This window comes from Podarcis erhardii (genome assembly GCF_964252035.2).
Source record: "Podarcis erhardii genome assembly, chromosome: 8".
Taxonomy (NCBI): Eukaryota; Metazoa; Chordata; class Lepidosauria; order Squamata; family Lacertidae; genus Podarcis; species Podarcis erhardii.
In genome coordinates, this window is record NC_138499.1 from 59,034,915 (window position 1) to 59,055,739 (window position 20,825).

Below are 20,825 nucleotides of genomic sequence, written 5' to 3' on the forward strand. Positions count from 1 at the left end.
CACTTTGGCCCACAAGTACTTTATAACTTCTGATGGTAGCTGAGATGTATGTAAGGGGAGGAGCCATTGCTCAGAGGTACAAGCATTTGGCTTGCATGCAGATATTTCATGTGTCAGGGTTGATGAGGAATTCTGTCCAAGGATTTATCAATCTAATTTATATCCCACCCTGTTCCCCAAAGGACCACCGGGTGCCACACAACAAATGATAAAACAAAAAATCATTATGAAAACAAATCTGATACAGATGCAAACTGGGAAACATACTAACTTAAAATACTTGTTGAAAGAGGACAGTCTTCAGTAGGTGCTAGAAAGACAACAGAGAGTCTAAATAGCCAAGGGGAGGGAATTCCAAAAGGTAGGTGCCGCAACACTAAAGGACTGATTCCTACATGTGCTGAACAGACTTCCTGATAAGATGGAATGTGCAGGCAGTCCTCACCTGTACAGGCCAATGATAAATTGAGCATACAAGGAGGGAAATGATCTTGTAGGTGTCCTGATCCTGAGGTATACAGAGCTATACACACTAAAACCATCGTCTTGAGCTTGGTCCAGTAGCCAATTGGCAGCCACTGCAATTATTTCAACATTAATGTGTTAGTGATATCCTGTCCCTGTAAGTGGTAGAACCACTGCATTTTGCATTAGCTGCAGCTTCTAGACCAGCCTAAAGGGCAGCATCACACAGAGAGAATTGCAACAATACAGTCTGGAGGTTACCAAAACTTGGACAATGCTGCTCCAGCTATTCAGGTCCAGACATGGCCATAACTGACTTACCAACCAAAGTTGGTAGAAGTCACTCTTAGCCAATGAGGTCAGCTGAGCCGCTGGCAACGATGATGAATCCAGGAGACCTCTAGACGATGAACATGATATTTCAAGGGGAGCACAACCCCATCCACAGAAGGCAGTTAACCAATTATCTGGGCTCAGGAACCACCCACCCACAGCACCTCCCTCTTGTCAGAATTCAGTGTTTATTCCCCACATCCAGCCCACCACAGAGTCCAGGGCTTGAATGGCCTCTCCTGATTCAGATGTTACAGAGAAGTAGAGTTGGGCATCATCAGTGTACCTTGACCCAAATAACCTAATGACTCGAGCAATCTTTTGTCAAACAAAGCTTAATGGTCTGATAGTGTGAGTCAGTAGAAGACTGTTTTAGAAAGTATGGCCGATATTGTTCTATAGCCAATGCATTTTTTAAAATATATGCTTAAATTTGTAATTATGGTCAACAAACCACTGCCAGCTGCCCTTATTTGATTCTGAACTCTGATACAATTGCCAAGACATCTATAGGTAGGACATTTGGAAAAATAAGAGCCATGAAATAAAGCAATGACAGGCAGTTATGCCCCTTATTTACAAAACCGCCTACAAGAGCTAGTTAGATAACATGAACCATCAATAATGCAGCATGCAGAATTCATGCTGCTTGCTGAATGAGTTATTTGATTATTTCGACCCAGTTTAGCTCTGTATAAAAGATCAGTCTCTAGTGTACATAATAAATAATCAAGAGTCTTGCAGTACCTTGAAGACTGAGATATTTATTGCGCCATAAGCTTTCATGTAGTAAAGTCCACTTCATCAAACAAAATGTTATTCTCAGTTGAAAGGCATGTATGTGCATGTGTGTGCATATGCACAAACACTGGACGGAAATGAAAAATGTGTACATCACAACTTCCTTGAGAAAGGTCACTTAAGTGTCAAGACTCAGCTGCCTTACTTGAGCTATCTACTGAGCAGAAGAAAGATTCACACACACAATTTTCAGTTTCCCTAAAGTCATGAACAAAAGAAATCCATAAAAACAAAAAAGTCTGAGCCAGGGGCAAAAAGGATCTATACTATTTGTAAGAACAGATTGCCAATACATTCATAATAAGCCTTGGAACGACAGCAGCAGCAACCAAAACCCGCCAAATGTCTGCCACTAAAATGAGCATATAATAAAAATGCAACCATAGATAAAGATAGCTCAATGGCTACCTGGGTGGAAATTTCTGTGCTGACAGAAGCAACAGTTTGCTGCTGCAGAATGGCTTGAGGTAATCATTCCCTGTGTACTGCCAGTCACTTATAGAGAGGTAGCAGCATAGCACACACTAAAAGATACCATAAAAGGATAACTACAAGAAATAAAAGTGAAAAGGAAGGGAAAGTGCTACCTTTCCTTTTGTCTGCAATGTTTCTTGGACAAATGTTTCCCGCACCATTCATATTTACTAGCTCAATTTTCTTCAATAACAACAAGCAGAAGTTTAAACGAACTAGAATGCCGAGATCTAGACAAGGGCAAAAGGTGTCTTACCATGCATGTATCTAGGTCTTCCAGACGTTCGATTTCAGTTAGCTCCTCAACTGTGATGATGGAACGTTTTGCAGGTTTTTCCTCTGCTAGTTCAATATCTAATGATTCCTGACTGGGAAGGGGCTTGCCTCGCCGGGTCAGATGATCAGCCTAGAGGAAAGGTTGAAATAGGAGAAAGTGCTCTTAGTAAAAAATGAAACACTGGTCAAAAAAAAAAGTTTGATGCAAAGAGCAAGAGTCAACTCAAGAGCCCTTCACAGAGCAACTCCTCCCAGAATTGGACAGGGCCTTGTAGGAAATCTAGTTCACACCCACCTCCGTGCAGGAAATCCAGAACTAGAGCATTTCCCAGAGATGATTGTCTGGCCTCTGCTAGAAGAGCCCATTATCCCACCAGGTAATTGGCTCCTTGCCAAACAGCTCTTAACCTCAGGATGTTTCTCCTTATGTTCAACAGAATCTACCCTCCCGCAACTAAAGCCCATTATATTTAGTCCTGCGAGCTCTCTCTGCAACAGAAGAGAAGACGACTTTGTCCTCTTCCAAACAACATTCTTCAAGTATCTGGTTTTCCTACATTCTAGTCAAAGATCTGAACTCTTGAGCAACAATTCTCTGACTATATAACAGAGATTACAGAGGGTTGAGGATGTATGCCACATGACAAGCCTGTTTTTAAATGCATATCCAGTTGAGTCTTTGTCCCCTTCGTTCTCATTCACATTGCTACCTTACTAGTATCAATTTACACAGTATTATACAGATATTTTGTCCATTATGGGCGTTAGGGACACTGTGGTAACCATTTGTGTAACTACAACGTGTTACACAATCCTAATTGCAATTACACAATCCTAATTGTTACACAATCCTAATTGTTACACAATCCTAATTGCAATTATAATTTGATTTCTGACCTGTCCTTCACCCTAACGTTGTTGGGTGGATTATAATTAAAAATATAATATTAAAGAACAGTTTGAAAAAAAACAGATGGGTATAATTTTGGAAGCTACAGTGCAGGTGAGTGCAACGTAATAGGCAAATCATGCTGAGCTGTTATAAATATCTTGAAATACTCAGATCTGTGTCAGCACTCACCAGTTTATGATGGCAATGTGACAATGCGTCAAGGATCTCATCTACGATTCGGTCTGAGAGAAATGAGGCCACTGTCAACTTCACTTCACTGTGTGAAAGTTGAGAATAAGAAAATGAAAGCTTAATTCACACAAGAGTTTCCGTTATTCTTTACATTACTGGCTGTATGATGTAAAAGTTACAAAGATCTCAAAATTTCTCCAAGGAGAAATGTATGAATGTGCACGTAGGAACAAAGGACATTTAATAATTATTATTAATATTATGAAAATACACAAAATGCCACACACTCTTTCAGCAAATATGATGAATTATTTCTATCACAAAGAACCAGATGTATTTCTGCCTTGTTCCTATCCGTCCATTTGCAAATTTTTTTTAAAAAAATAAGAATAATTTATTCCTTCCTTCTGCGATACCAATCAGCACCATTATATGGTAGTAAATTGCACTTATTACAGTGCAGTGTGACAACAACAGAAGTATTTGCACTACAAGGCTGGAACTTCTGGAAGTGTTATGTTGATGTTGTCTCAGGGGCCATTTCAAAGATCTGGCACTCTGTACAGATGGAGTGCCTTAAATAACCCACACAACAACCAATGTTGATACATGACATAGTTCATGCAACTATGCCACTGCATAATGTGACATCAGTTCAGATGCATGTGTGCCATTGGTTTGTACCAAGCTGCAAAATGTGAGAACAGAGTAGGAACGTATGGCACTTCTGAGCCATGGATGCTTAACAGCTATGTGGGGAGCACAGTTAGGCTGCCCTGGTTTCCTTGCAAGGTTGCTGTGACATCTGCAGTGGTCCTGACCATTGTATCAATAGAATTTGATTGTAAACTTTAAAAAAAAAAAACCTGATGAATTTGCAATTTTGTTACAACTTATCTCAGGGCTTTTGCTTTTGTATTAAACAAGAAGATATAAAACAGAGGCTAATTGGTGTAGTAAATAAACCAGGTTTCATAGAGTACATGGACAGTAAATCAATATTTCTTTTGCTGATTTGCACTCTGTAGAGGTTTTATAGGAAACATTTCCTTTCCAAACTGTGTTCATCATCATTTTATTTGGGAAAAGGTGTATCTGGAGTAGAGATTCTAGGGAATTTCATTCAGTCTGCATTTAAGGTACCAGCCTGAGTTGCATTTGCCAATATACAGATTGGAATGCATTATCTTTTGGTTTTCACACTTCCCTGAAGTTTGTGATTTAGCTCTCAGCTAAAAAATAATGAAAAAAATGCCTACAAAAATAATGTGGGGTTTTTTTGCAGTTTTTTCCCCAAATTTCAAGACTGACGTGGACTCAGAATGAAAGGGATATATAAATGAACATGTGTAAAATTGACACAGACCGTAAATACATGGTTGTACCCATCCCTAATCTGGAAGCCCCCGCCTCAATGGTGATAGCCAACAATTCTCAAGAGATCAAACTAATGAATTATATTTAAAAATCAAATAATGAAATTAATTGTATTCTACATTAACTGTGGCACCATAGCCTGAACTTCAATTTCTATATGTGTTGTATAAGACCTTAGTTCTGTGTCAACAAAACATTCTAATCAGAAAACAAAGTTGGACATGCAATAAATCAGTATGTCTGTTAGGACTTTCTGGACCATGAGATGAGCCAAGAATCAAACACATGGACGTCCAGGGCATAAGTGTTTGGCTTAAGGGAGGTAGAAACAAACTAAGTCTAGAACCGCTGGTATTCCCCATTTGCTGTTGCAGGGACAGGTAGATGTCTGTTTTTAACTATATACAATTTAAATATGTGCCACTGAATCCACAGACGAACCGAGAAATCATGCCAACTTACCTAATTTTATTACGAATGTCAATGCCAGACTGCTCCAAGAGAACGTTTTTAACAAATGTCCGTGGAATGGAAATCTTTTCAGTGCCTGACTCAATCAGATCTTGCCTTATGTGTGCTTTCTTCATTGCACTTGGACAGAGATTTTCTGCTGCATCAACCATAGACTCAAGCAGTGTCTGTTGTACAAAGTGAAGGAAGGCAAACTTTTTCAAGAAACCATCTGAAATACTGAATGTGCTGCTTTAATGCTAAGGCCTGGTGATGTGCAACTCACAAATTATGAAGAATCATCAAATTAAGTGCCAGTTCCTACAGACACTTTCTTCTACCATGCAGTTTATCCCTAGGCAGATTCATATGAGAACGTCTTTTGAAATTACCCAACATATTTCTAGCATGAATTGTGATACCAGCTCTAGATAACTTCATGTTTGTGTGTTGGCAGCAGTTGAATAAGATCTACACAAATCTTAGCAAGAATTGATTGCAAAAATGAACAAAAAGGAGGAGCCACAATGTTTTTAATTGAATGTAAAATACAGAAGAGGAAATGATATTTAATCAACACTGATCTGCTTCCGACTAGACATATGAATGCTAATTCAGTTGCTTCAGTATTAAAGGGTTAGTAGTGTAAGTATAGACCTCTATACCTATAGCAAATAGTGACCTGCTTCAATTTTTTAAACAGCTGTCTACAATAAGGAATTTGAGTTTAAGCAGAATGCACTGCAGTCTTAAGCAGCCAGACATTGCTCTCTTACATGGAATGGAAGATCTCAATAAAAATCTGAATAGTGGCTTTGTTTCTAATAATTCCAAGATCTTAACACCCCCTCCCCCCAAAAAAACCCCACCATCGAAGCCTGATCAAATAATGAACAATGATAGCTCAATACGGTGGGATTAAGCACATCTATGAAGTTTGCAGATCAGATTACTTGAAATTGACTTTGGTAAAATGGAAGTTGGAAGAGAAACTGAAATACTTTGGATGCCAAAAGCAGTTCTGAATTTACAAAAAAAAAAAAAAAAAGTGGTTAGGTTTTTCTAATAAAACAACTTTATAGCTAAACATAATGGTGGCACTTTAAAAATTAAAAAGGGTCAAGCAGCCAACCTGAAGAAGCAGGGTGATGGGGTGGTTTGAGTAGCAAGACTGACAGCAGAGCCAGCATTTGATTCACAGGGATAAATGTCTGTCATTTCAGTTGTGCAGTCAGAAGAAAGCTGAACCCGCTAGGAGATCCTAGTTTTGCAACTGTAGCTTTTCACATTCTCCCACATACTAGGCTTGGATGAAAGGCTTGCTCTCAAAGGGTTATTTCTTCGGCGCTGCATTGGCTAGGATTTCATCAAGTTATACATGGTCCGCTTTGGTGGGGGGAGGCTGGAAAAGAAGGTCTTTCCAACTCTATGGCCATGTTCATACGATGAACAAGTTGATTTTTGGTTTTTTTGCCAGTGCACACCTTCTCTTTGCTCCTTCGTTCGCAGCACCAGCAATCAAACCAGAACACTTCCAATTAGCTACAGTTTCCTGGTTTGGGCAAAATGGGAAACTATGGTTTACTTGCTTTGGAAAAAGCCAGAATATTAAGCTGACGTCAAACTGTGGCTACCTTGCCTTGTTCTGAAGTGATAAGCATAAAATGGGATTTCCAAGCCCTACAACATGCCTAGAAGCCTTAAATCCTGGGAACTTGTGGGAAGATTTAAGTTTGTCCCTTCAAATACTTCAGCACTCTGGGGATTTGAATCAGTACTCTAAATTGTAACATTTTCTTCCTCATTAACTCCTCTAATTTAGAATTTTCTTATAGCAGGAGACTTCCGGTGCACCGCGATCTCAGCGCAGGCAAGGTTCTTACCGGGAGGGAGAACCTGAGCTATTTTGGAGGGTGGGGGCAACTCCAGGGCGCGGAGACCCCCATAAAATACTTCTGGAGGGTGACCAGAAGGGCTGGTTCCCGGCACGACCAGGAAAAGATCGACCCGGCTGCCAGGTAGCCTCGTAAGAGGTGAAGAGAGTGGCGGAGAGATCTTGCAGGTCGAGGGACGCCATTACCTACCTCCAATTAGCGAAGCCCTAAGCCTGCAGTGAAAGCGGTTCACTCTCAAAACCAAGAACTCCGAAACGAAAAGAAAATACCTGAATTGGATGGTGGGAAAGCCAAAATAATAATAAGGAAGTCTCGGAGTAACGAAGAGAGGTGAACGGAGTTTAGCTAAAAGCCGAAAATCAACTTAGACGCAGCACGACGCCAGTGCGGGAGGAAAGTGAAAGTAAGTTGCCTTGGCGGATAAGATACTTCCCCTCAATCGCTCCCTCAGGACAGCGGAAAATTTGTAAAGGAGGGTGTTTTGCTACGAAGAGGGAGGAAAAGAGGGGCCAGAGAAAACTTTTGGAGTGAGACGTCCCTGGGGAACGGAGGCGGAGAAGAGGAGAAGAGGCACTTCTTTACTCTGTGGGGCAGAACGAAAGGACTTTAAACCGGAAAAGAAACCCCCGCCGCCATTACTAAAATCTGAGCGTGGCAACGGAGTGGAGCGGAAAGGGGAGAGGTGGAAAAGACAGCGATACAGAGTAGTTGGGCTATTCCACCGTAGGTGACTTTTCTTCTACTTTCGACGCATTTGACTTCCTTTTTTCTACTTATTGGAGCAGGACCTGAGTAATGGAATTACTGCATGTTGACTTATATGAGTAACCAGAACCTGACGAATTAAGATAAAGGGACATTCCTAGAAAGAAATTTGGACTTCTATCTTTTCTCTTTTTTTTCTGAGAGGATTAAATTGGAGTCTATGAACTATATGAACTATATGTGAGAGCAACTTAAGGAACTGGTGATAAATCGGAACTCATAAATTATATGCTAGAACAATTTAAGGAGTTGACGACACCTAGTGGTAGGATGGAGATTGCTTAACTCTTTGGTGGATCCACGGCCCCCTCTCCTTCTATTATCTCCCTGGTTTTTCCTGCGCGTCTCCCATTCCTCTTCTCCTGTTATGCGACTTTCTTTTTTTTTCTTTTTTTTCCCTCTTCTACTAACTACACCTGAACCTTTATTCGACCAAAGGGATTAGTTTGATTAGAGGCGAGAAGAACAGCCAGCTGAGGAGTATTTGGACTGGAGGGATAATCCTGCAGAACATCATGATCAGATTTTTATAGAGACTGTAAAGGGAATATAATATAAATATAAATATATGTATAAAGGTTGGTAATTAAGGAGTGTGAAGGTTGGAAAGTTGACATAGTGAAAACTACGAAGAACGGGTACAAATAACAAAAGAGTAAGAAGGAAGTTGGGTGGGAAAGGTACGGTTGGGGAGGAGTGGAAACATAAATTTTGTAAGATGTCGCATACAGGAAAGAAGGGAACAAACGGGGGAACTCCTAGCGATAGAAGGGGATCGAAACAGGAGGTGGACTTTAAGACTGATATTTTGAAGGCGCTTGCTGAGATCAAACAGAGTCAAAATAATGTAGAACACAAACTAGAACAAGTAGATAATAGGATTGGAAGAATGGATAAAAAGATGGACGAAACGGTGAACGAACTCAAAGGTCAGATAAAGGAAGTTTTTAGGAGAACACAGCTCAATGAGGAAGGATTAAAAAGGACCAGATTGGAATTGAAAGATATTAAAAGAGAGAAGGAAAAAATGAAAGCTGAAGTGGTGGATTTAAATAAGGCACAGGAGGAGATGAAAGATATTATAGCAATGAATGAATTGAGGCAGAGGGAGGTGAATTTAAGATTGAGAGCGGTGCCAGAGGTACAAAATGAGAATATTAAGGAGAAATTAATAAAGGAAATAGCGGAATGGATGGGAATATCAGCTGAGGAAATGGCTAAAAATGTGCAGAGCGCATTTAGAATGCGCATTAACTCAATAAGAGCAAAGAAATTCACAGGCGATTGCCTAATTACGTTTAAGGATAAAGAAATGAGGAATAAGATTTTACAAAGGAACAGAGAAAAGAGGTTGAATATAGAGGGGAATTATATTATCATCTTTAAAGATATTCCAATCAGGTTACTTAAACGAAGAGACTCCTATAAATCACTGGTGCAAGCACTGAAGAAAAATAAAGTCGAATTTAGGTGGGAATTCCCGGAGGGGTTATCATTTACATACAGAGGTAAGAAGCATAGGTTATCAAATCAGGAGGAAACCGGGAAATTTCTGAGGAAATATAAAGAGCTAAAGGTGGAGACGAATGGAGGGGGGGGAGCGGAAGGAAGAGTTTTAGGAGAATCTGAGGCAAAAGAGGAAGAAGAGGAGGGGGGGAGTGGATCGGACGAAGAAATAGAGGAAGAGGTAGAAGAGGAAGACCCAGGGAATTTGTAAAGTAAGGAACAGACATTATGGGGTTAAAAATCTGGAGCTGGAATGTAAATGGGATGAATGGGAAGGAAAAGAGGAATAAAATTGAGCAATATCTGAAAAGGAAAAATTTGGATATCATTTGTCTCCAAGAAACGCATATAGCCAGAAGGCATAGGAAAGTGTTAATTAATAGGAGGTTGGGGAATGAATTTGAGTCCTTGGACAAGGAGAAGAAAAGAGGGGTGATATTATATATTAAAAATAAGATCGAAGCCAAAGTAATATTCAAAGATGAAGAAGGCAGGATAATAGGGGTCCGTATTAACTGGCAAGGAGAAAATTTGGTTGTTATTGGGGTATATGCTCCAAACGACAATAAGTCGGAATTTTTTAAAAAGTTGGAAGAGAAAATATGTGAGTACGCTGATCAAAAAATTGTTCTAATGGGTGATTTAAACGGGGTGGTTTCACTAGAAGCGGATAGGTGTAGGGAAGGAGGAAGTAAGAATGGGAAACTACCAAAATCTTTTTTCTCAATGGTTGAAAATGGTAATCTGATAGATATATGGCGTCTGAAACACCCACTAGATAAACAATTCACCTTCCACTCTGAACCAAATAAGTCGATGTCACGTATCGATCAGATATGGATCTCAAGCGAACTATGCCCAAGAATTAAACTAATAGAAATAAGACCAAGTGTAATTTCAGATCATAACCCGATAGAGTTAGAATTAAAAAGCCTGGAGCCAAGAACTTTTAGATGGAGATTAAAGGACTATCTTCTGGAAGACCAAAAAATTGTCGAAACTGCGCAGGAAAAGCTAAAGCAATACTTTACTGAAAACTGTGGTAAAGGAACAAAGATTAATGTAGTGTGGGACGCAAGTAAGGCAGTAATAAGAGGCTACTTTATCGAGCAGAACATAATTAAAAATAAGAATAGAGAGAAAGGAAGAGAGGACATTCTGAAGCAGATAATGATAAATGAACAAGAATTGTCTCAGAAACCCAACTGTCAAAAAGCAAAAGAAAGAATTAAAATCCTGCAAGCACAATTTGCCACAATAATCAATAGAGAAGTGGAGTGGAACATTAAAAGATTAAGACAAAAAAATTTCGAGTTTTCAAACAAATCTGGCAAGTGGCTTGCATGGCAAATCAAAAAGAGAAAGGAACAGACTACAATAAACAAAATAAAAGTGGGAGACGAAGAGAAAACTGACCATAGGGAGATTAGGAGAGAGTTTCTTAATTATTACAGAAGTTTATATTCTAAAAATGAGAGAGTCAGCTTAAGGAAAATAGAGAGATTTCTGAAGGACAAAGGAGTGCAGAAAATCTCAATGGAGGACAGACAACGATTAAATACTCCCATTGAAAGTGATGAAATAGAAGATGTAATTAAAGACTTAAAGAGGGGAAAAGCTCCGGGTCCCGATGGATTTACTGCAGGTTATTATAAAGAGATGAAACCCATTTTGGTGGGACCTCTAAAAGAAACTATAGACAATATTCTAAGGAAAGGAGAAATCCCTGAGACCTGGAAAGAGGCATTTATTACATTCATCCCCAAGCAAGATGCAGATCTAACCCAGGTCAAAAATTATAGACCAATCTCACTGTTGAACATAGATTACAAAATATTCGCAGGGATCCTGGCAAAAAGGTTGAAAAGGTTGTTATCAGAAATTATTCATAGGGACCAAGCAGGATTCCTGCCAGGTCGGCAGATGAGAGATAACACAAGAATTATAATTGACATGTTAGAATACCTATCTGCCAGAATTGACAAACAGGTTATAATGATGTTTGTAGATGCCGAGAAGGCATTTGATAATGTTATTTGGGACTTCATGCTGAAAAATATGGAATATATGGAGGTGGGAAATGACTTCTTTAATGGAGTGAAAGCCATATATACAGATCAGAAAGCGAAGCTGATTATCAATAATATAGTAACAGAAGAGATAAAGATACAAAGAGGAACAAGACAGGGTTGTCCACTCTCCCCGCTTTTGTTTATATTGACCTTGGAAGTTCTATTAAATTCTATAAGACAGAACCAAAGAATAAAAGGAGTGCAAATTGGAAAGAACGAATATAAGATTAAAGCCTTCGCAGATGATGTAGTAATAATGACAGAAGAACCAACAATTGCGACAGGAGAAATATTAAAAGAACTAGATCAGTTTGGAGAGGTAGCAGGGTTCAAAATAAATAAGTATAAAACAAAAATAATAAGTAAAAATTTGGATCAGAAATCAACAGAAACAATTCAACAGCAAACGCAAATAGAGGTGGTTAATAAAGTGAAATATCTAGGCATCTGGATAACACCTAAGAATATAGATTTATTTAAAAACAATTATGAACCGGCGTGGAGGGGAATAAAAAGAGATCTGGAAATTTGGAGAAGGCTGAAATTGTCATTCTGGGGAAGGATCAACACGATCAAGATGAATGTGCTTCCAAGATTGATGTTTTTGTTCCAATCCATCCCTATAATTAAAGGTAGCCGAATCTTCAAAGAATGGCAGCGAGTGCTCTCGAGATATATCTGGCAGGGAAAGAAACCTAGGATACAGTTCAAATTACTAACAGATATAAAGGAAAGAGGGGGTTTCGCTTTGCCGGATATAAAGTTATACTATGAGGCGGTTTGCTTATGTTGGGTCAAAGATTGGGTAAAGTTAGAGAACAGAGAACTACTTGACCTGGAGGGCCATGACAACAATTTCGGTTGGCATGCCTATTTATGGCGGGATAAATGGAAAATATATAAGGGTTTTAGGAACCATATCTTTAGAGGGCCATTAATTGAAACATGGGAAAAATATAAAAATCTGCTGGAACCGAAAACACCACATTGGCTTTCGCCTTTGGAAGTCATGTGTGTGAAGACTACCAATATGAGAAGCAACTGGGCAACATATAATCAGTTAATAATCAAAGAGGAGGGGAATTGGAAGATACGTCCATACGACCAGGTCAAAGAATATGTTTATGATTGGCTACACCATCTCCAGGTGAATCAAATGTTCAGAAAGGACTTTAAGGAAAGAGGCTATGGAGAGAAGGAATCTAAGTTTCAAACAGAGATTATAAATAAAGAAGAGAAAATTATATCGAAAATGTATAGGATATTGCTAGATTGGAATCTAGGAGATGAGGAAGTGAAGTGTGTGATGATCCGCTGGGCAAAGGATGTAGGACATAATATACTATTTGAAGATTGGGAGAAACTCTGGAAGGAAGGACTTAGTTTCACGGCATGTATAACGATAAAAGAAAACGTAATGAAGATGTTTTACAGGTGGTATTTAACACCTGTGAAACTATCGAAAATGTATAAGGTGAATAACAAGTGTTGGAAGTGTAAGGTTAGTGTGGGCTCCTTCTACCATATGTGGTGGGAGTGTGGAAGAGTGAAACAGTTCTGGGAAAAGATTTACACGGAATTAAAGAAGATCCTAAAATATACGTTTTCAAAGAAAGCAGAAATCTTTTTATTAGGTATATTAGGTCATGAGATAAGAAAAGAAGACTGTAAATTAGTATATTATGCAGTTGCAGCGGCAAGAGTAATGCTGGCCCAGATGTGGAAAAAGCAGGAAACTCCAACGGTGGAGGAGTGGAGATCAAAGCTGGTAGATTATATGGAATTGGATAGACTCACAGGTAAAGTAAGATATACAAAAAACCAAAAGTTCAGCAAGGATTGGGGAAAATATGTAGATTATCTGGAATTCATTAACCAAGGGAAAATAACGCTAAAGGGATACAGAGACGTACTGTGAAAAAATAAGAGTTATTGTCGAAAGATAATAGGAGATTAAATAATTTAGGAGGAAAATATAAACTAAGAAATGTATATGAAGAGATATAATGACAATATAGACTAAGAAATGTGTAACTTAAAGTATTACTTCGAACGATTTTGGGAGTAGCTAAAGGAAGTCTAGAAAGCAAAGACCAAGATATGTGGTGGATGTAAATATTTAGTTTATGTATATATATATATTTTTCTTTTTTATTTATTTTACTCTTACTTTGTCTCTTATATTGTATTGTACTTTTATTTTTTTCTGTCTGTATGTGTGTATATATACATTTTCCTTTTCTTTTTTTTATGAAGCAAAGCAATAAAAAACAATATGGAAAAAAAAATAGAATTTTCTTATAGCAAAGTGGTGTTTCTATAGTTCTTCATTACCTTCCCACTGACTGAGGCATTTTCTTTTTTTGTGTCTTATGAGCAGAAGTCCAATCTGTAGCTTTAGAGCTGCTACTAAGTTCACAAATACACTAACACAACAAGCAGTTGGAAGCAGAAGCCATTGCAGGAGAAATTCTAACACTCTATGTGTGATGATTATGCTTCCCAACAGATAACCCTGATGGTGACAATTTTCCACTGAATTTTAGGCATTGCTTTTTTCACAATGGACTAGATGCTGCTTACCTTCTCCTAATAATACCTCCAAAGGCTGATTGCAACAACTAACACCGCTGGGCATTATGATTCATTTTTAATATGGCATGATACATTCTCCCTAACTTAGTTTTATTCCAAGTATTACTACTCTTGTTGGATTTTTTTAAGGCAGTGAAATAAATTACAGCAAGGGTGGGGAAACTTTGGACCGTGTGCATGCTGGGTTGTTTTTGGAAAGTCACGGCAACCTGCTCTACATACCAGACGGCAGGTAGGTATGGGCAAGTCTTCAAAGGAACAATTGAGAACTTGAAGTCCTGGTTGTTCCTTTGCTGGAGCACAGCACACTCCCACTCGCTTCTCCTTCCTTGCACTTCTCTTTGAACCTCCAAAAACTAGACGTTCCCTTTCCAAAACAGTTTTGAACTGCTTTTAAAACTTCATATTTTCTGAAGTTTAAGGAGCCACACAGGACTGTTTGCAAAAGGGCTTTCAAGCAGCCCTGTGCTGAAATTTGAAAAATCCTGAAAATCGGGGCATCAAAGCGCAGCATCACCTGATGTTACTCTGACGTCAGGTGATTGACAGGTGGGTGGCTTTCAGCCCACCATGCACCACCATTTGCAGCAACAGAAGCAGATATGTTCTATGCTTAAGATGACTTTTTATTTCCTTGTTAATTATGCTGTTTTAAATGTGCATTAATATTTGACTTCCTTCAGACTTTTCTTCTGAAACTTTTTTATATGTGCTTTCTGTTAGCTGACATACTTTGTACTGTTTTATTTTATTTCTTGAAGGTAACATTTTCATTTCCACTTAATTATGTTGCTTTGAAGGTATACTTTATATCTGACTTCCTTCAGTAAAGTTTTACTCTGAATTATTGTATTTGAAAGTTTTAACGTGTTGTAAACTGCTTTGCTTCCCCCGCCATTTAAAATACAGTGGTGCCCCGCAAGACGAATGCCTCGCAAGACGAAAAACCCGCTAGACGAAAGGGTTTTCCGTTTTGGAGGTGCTTCGCAAAACGAATTTCCTATGGGCTTGCTTCGCAAGACGAAAATGTCTTGCGAGTTTTTCCGACTTTTCCCCCCTCCCCCCCTTTTTCGAAGCCGCTAAGCCGCTTATCTGCTTATCCACTAAGCTGATAAGCCGCTAAAAGCCGCTAATAGCGCTAATCCGCTAAGCCGTCAATGGGCTTGCTTCGCAAGACGAAAAAACCGCTAGACAAAGAGAATCGCGGAACGGATTGTTTTCGTCTTGCGAGGCACCACTGTATAAAGTGGTATAGAACTGAACTGAAAAATAATAATAATACCTTGAGTTGATCATCGACGACTCTGGTAACCTCCCCAGCCATTGATTCTAGTGTCTCCTGGATTGGGTTGGATAAGGAACCATTTGCTCCTGCCCATGAAGGGCCACCAAGATGATACAGATTGGGCAGTAACTGTAAAAATTATTGCAACAAATTAACTCAAATTAATCATTATCTACAGGGTCCTGTTAAGCAGGTAAATGTAAATAATATATATTTAAAAATACTTCATCTACATTAATATTTTAATAGTGATTTATTCTATTGGAATTAGTACGCCAGTAACATAAAAGCCTGGCACCACTTACAGTTTTTGAGTTCTTCGCATCTTTCATAAGTCTTTCTGCTGATTTCAGATCTTCCTGTATTGTATCAACACCACAGTTTCTTAAAGAGTTGATATGGTCTTGCACTTTGACACATATTCTGTCGATCATCTACACAGAAACAGAGCGGGAAGAAAAGATAATATTAGCAACTGTCAGAAAAGCTGTAAAACATTTTCATTTCCAGTGTTCTGGGTAACCTTATGGGGGCCACATGACGGCCAGAGGCAAAAATGGGCAGAGCAAGATTAATCCAGAATGCGGCAGCTAGATTAGTGACTGGGAGTGGCTGCCAATACCACATAACACCAGTCCTGAAAGACTTACATTGGCTCCCAACACGTTTCCAAGCACAATTTAAAGCCCTAAACGGCCTCTGCCCAGTATACCTGAAGGAGCATCTCCACCCCCATTGTTCAGCCTGGACACTGAGGTCCAGCGCCGAGGGCCTTCTGGAGGTTCCCTCACTGTGAGAAGTGAGGTTACAGGGAACCAGGCAGAGGGCCTTCTCGGTAGTGGTGCCCGCCCTGTGGGATGCCCTCCTATCAGATGTCAAGGGAATAAACAACTATCTGACTTTTAGAAGGCATCTGAAGGCAGCTCTGTTTAGGGAAGTTTTTAATGTTTGATGTATTGTTGTGTTTTTAATATTCTGTTGGAAGCCTCCCAGAGTGGCTGGGAAGACCCAGCCAGATGGCTGGGGTATAAGTAATAAATATTATTATTATTATTATTATTATTATTATTATTATTATTATTATTATACAGCAGTTCAATTTCTACATGTACTCACAGACCCTTCTCTACTCTCCATCCAGGCAAGCAAGAGGCATCATCAGAATTCAAGGACACAACCCAACCATGCAAAAACAGTCAAGAAGGGTGTAAGGCAGAGCTAGTGAGAGATGTGGCCTTGGGGGAGCCCCATAGGTCTGGCAGTGATCCTAGGAAGGTCACATTTGGCTCCTGGGTCAAATCTTACTTCAGACTTAGAATGGTGGTTTAGCAGGGGATGGAAAGAATCTGATGTTCTGGAATACGTGTTGGGATCCAGAGTTCTACACATAGTCAGTTCAAATCATACTCTTAGGTTCAAAATCTCCCTCCCCACTGAAGCACCTCTGAAAATATGCTCCACAAGGTTGGGGACCCTTCAAAATAGAAGGTGGGGCAGGAGGTTTTGTGGAGAAATTGGTGAAAGTTATCTCCCCTCCACTTCCAGTTCTGAAAACCTTTTCTGTGAGTGGAATTTTATGGAGATCAATTTAAATCCGACCCACTGAAAATTACCATAGTTTTTTGTTTGTTTGCTTGCTTGCTTGTTTAAGGGAAATGCATTCACCTGCTGTGTTGTGCTAGTAACTATGCCCTGCTGCAGTCTGTATGCTTGTTCCTGTAGATATTTTCGGGTCTCATGATTGCGAAGCAAATAGTTTTCTATCTGAGAACAGAAGTAAAAAGTATGTTAGGAATATATGTGCATGAGTATGCACACAAACAGTTAATGTATTTGTTTTTAAAAATCGAGTGAGAAAAACAATGAAAGAAATGCAATTTCACACAACTGATACAAAATGAGTAAACGAGACTGGATCAAAAATGAGTCAAAAGAAAAGGGGAGTCCTATTTGAGGCAGGGAAAGTATTATTATTATTAATTTATTAAATTTATATACCGCCCTACACCTGGAGGTCTCAGGGCAGTTCACAGAAAATAAAGCAAAACGTGTTTGCCACCACCAGCTGTTCTGATACATCCCAATATTTAAAGCACAAAACTCAACAGCCACATTTCTCAGATAATATTGTTAATATTCTCTATATCTGCAGTCACTAGCGATTAGTAAACAGAACATGTACCAATGGAACCACACATACATGTATTTAGACTGAGGGACAAGGGAAATCCTATGGAAAACTTCAGCAGGTTTCCTTGCATTAAAATGCAATTGGGAATTCCTTAATCCAGTGGATTTAGATAATAACAGGCACAAGTCATTGGTTCAGTTTTCTCCATGGTGGTGCCTTCCTTTGCAACTTTTGGGTGGGGCCCCAACCACCCAATCATTGGAGATGCGAAATTGTTTTTTTAAAATAATTACTAACTGGAAAAGGATTTCTGTTCTGTTGTTTTAATTTGTGTTTTAACTGTAGTAAAAAATATTATTTTCAACATTGTAATTACAAATTGTTTTGAGTTTTGGAAACGGAAAAGTAACTAAAAATATTTATAAAATGGGATAAAAGTGGCAATCACCATCATGTCCAATGGTACTTTCCGTTGATTTTCACATATGTGACATCATCGGGGGGGGGGGAGACGACCCTTTTGTTCCTTAGATTAAGGCAAAATAACTGTTCCAAAAATTATTCTGTTACCTAGGTGCCTAGGAATACACATGCAAACATACACATCCATTTTATTTGTGTTATGTACCAAAAAATTCTGCTTAATTATCACTACATGGGACTGTTTACTATTATGCTATTATTTCTGTTATTTTCACTTCCCACACTTCATTTGGAGGGAGAGTTATTTTCATGCACTTTTTGATATCATAGACTTTGCAACCATACTTGCATGGGCCCCCAGGGTTAAAACACACGCACACATACACACACCCCTCAATAATTTTGTTCTTTCAACCATGAAATGACAAGCATTTAAATAATATTAGTTTCTTTGCATCTCCCTGTCCATCCCAATCTATAAGTAGCTGTAAGCAATACCTTTTGAAGTGCCTCTTCGGTTTTTTCAGGGCTTGTTTTAAGTGCTTGAGAAGCATCATTCACAGGTATAGGCATAAATCTTAATGTATAATTTCTTTTTTAAAAAAAGATGTAGAAAAAAATCAGGTTAGACGGGCACATAGAAAAAAACAATTATTTCTAACATTTCTGTAAACTTCCTAGTCCCTTTATGAAATGCGCACATTTTGTTACACACAAGCTGAAACGCTGTATCAATATAGAGTTTCAAGGACTACATTTCAAAATGGCTTTGATACATAGCTGAGATCTAAAAAGTGATATATATGGTGTTCTGCATCAGTTTGCAAGTAGACACAAATAAGGGGTGATTCTTACACCCCTTCTGAGAAAATAGATCTCAGACTTTCATACAGATATAGGAAGATAGCTTTACCCATCTAAGTATTTTCTTGAAATCAAACTTTTTGAACAAGGATGCCCAATGAAAATAACAGAGACTGCACAACAGTTGTGTTTCATGGCATATATGAGTATGAAAAATAACCACCAAGTGGGGGGGGGGAATGACTGTATAGGGAGGTTTTTAATGTTCAATGTCTTACTTCGCTTTAATTTGTTGGAAGCCTACCAGAGTTGGTGGGGCAACCCAGCCAGATGGGTGGCATATAACCAACTAAACAAACAAACAAACAAACAAACACCTGCAAAATAAAATGTGACTGCCCTATATAAGCTTACATTTGGCACAAACACAAAGCTGCTTCACAGTTTTCTAGTTTTTTTTTAGTTTTTTTAAACCATATCTAATGTGAAATATGACTTGCTTTCACCCTTACCATATAAATAGCATATTTCAAGTAACCCAAACTGCTTCATGATTGGCATCTCTCAGTCATTCTTTTGGTTAGTTGGGGATGATAAAGTTCTGCTTTGACTACTTAAGAATCAGCAGCACTACAGAATCCAAATTTGATGCGCCCTTTCCGGCCAAATTCATCCCTCACCAATCCCTGACAGTTATTCAGACCACAAGCAGGGACCAGGTGAGCTGCAGAGGTGGCTCAACAAGCATCCGAGTCAGCGTACAGCTTGAATCTGGTTCAAAACATTACATGCCAAGTGGGTTCTATCTTTCTCATGTCTGCAATGTTTGATCAGCCCATATCGTCCTGTGATCCCCTTGAACAGGTTATTGCATTTTACAGACCACAATGCAAACAAGACCCCATTTTACAGATCCTGCAGCTCACATCAGGCAAACTGCAACCCTAAAACTAATCTCTCCTTGTCTCTGCAAACTTTCTCCCTCTTAGTTGAGGCAGGGGCCCTTCCCACAGCTGTCTGACTTAAGAGCCTACCTTCCTTCCTTTTGCTTGGTTAATGGCTGGGCCATTATTAAATAACTGCCTCATTAGGAAACTGGCTTGTGTTATTTCCAGCCCTTGCTAGATCCAGGAATGTAGGAGTTTGCTTAAATTCTAACCTTTTACTGAATTCAGAGATCTAGCGGAGTCTAACCCCGCCCCCCAAAAAATCCTAACAATATATTTCCAAGGGGAAGAGACAATTCAGGAAATTTAAAATTCAACATCTGAAAGAATAACCAGCATGTATTTTTACCTCTATATTTACTGTTTCATACTGAGTGCAAAATACATGGATAAAATGCAACTGAGCTCCTTGGAGGAACAGCAAAATACAATAAATTACAGTGGTACCTCGTGTTACATACACTTCAGGTTACAGACTCCAGAAATAGTACCTCGGGTTAAGAACTTTGCTTCAGGATGAGAACAGAAATCATGCTCTGGCGGTGCGGCGGCAGTGGGAGGCCCCATTAGCTAAAGTGGTACCTCAGGTTAAGAACAGTTTCAGGTTAAGAATGGACCTCCAGAACGAATTAAGTACTTAACCCGAGGTACCACTGTATATGTATTTTATAAAGTAATGCAGGATATATGTTATTTAAAGAGAACAAGCAAATAGGAAAAAAGAAATTTAAGCAGTCTATCAATGTTACTTGTATGCCTAACAGGTGTACTGCTAGCCTATTTAAGTTTTCTGACAACAGATGTAACAACTAGATCTTCCATGCAAATATAAACCACCGAGTTTTCCAGTATAAAAATTTGGAATGAGGTATAACAACCTACTTAAAAAATATGACTAAATAATCCATTGGCTTCTGCAGAATTAGCTTGCAAAACTATAGCCCTTTGTTTAATGAATACATGACATTATCCACCAAAATGTCAGTAACTGTGGGAGTCTCGACCTCTTCCTGTGCTATATATTGACTTATTTTTCACTGCTGTGATCCTAATCTATGTTTGGAGTTTTTGTCTCTTGGATTATAACACATTTCTAAAGAGTTCTTTCCCACCCTGCAGCCCTGATACTGTCCTGAAAATTC

The 20,825-nt window shown here is 38.9% G+C and overlaps 1 protein-coding gene across 1 annotated transcript in view; it reads right to left on the minus strand.

Annotated features, from left to right (window-relative positions):
• The window catches only part of CARMIL1 (capping protein regulator and myosin 1 linker 1), a 133,509-nt gene that overhangs the window by 31,294 nt on the left and 81,390 nt on the right, over positions 1-20,825 (minus strand). Inside the window, exons 23-29 of the mRNA XM_081873347.1 lie at positions 18,431-18,524; positions 17,044-17,142; positions 15,684-15,812; positions 15,376-15,507; positions 5,273-5,448; positions 3,431-3,518; positions 2,330-2,479 (exon numbers count right to left, since the gene is read on the minus strand). Coding sequence (XP_081729473.1) covers positions 2,330-2,479; positions 3,431-3,518; positions 5,273-5,448; positions 15,376-15,507; positions 15,684-15,812; positions 17,044-17,142; positions 18,431-18,524 — 868 coding nt within the window. The remainder of the gene's footprint in view (positions 1-2,329; positions 2,480-3,430; positions 3,519-5,272; positions 5,449-15,375; positions 15,508-15,683; positions 15,813-17,043; positions 17,143-18,430; positions 18,525-20,825) is intronic.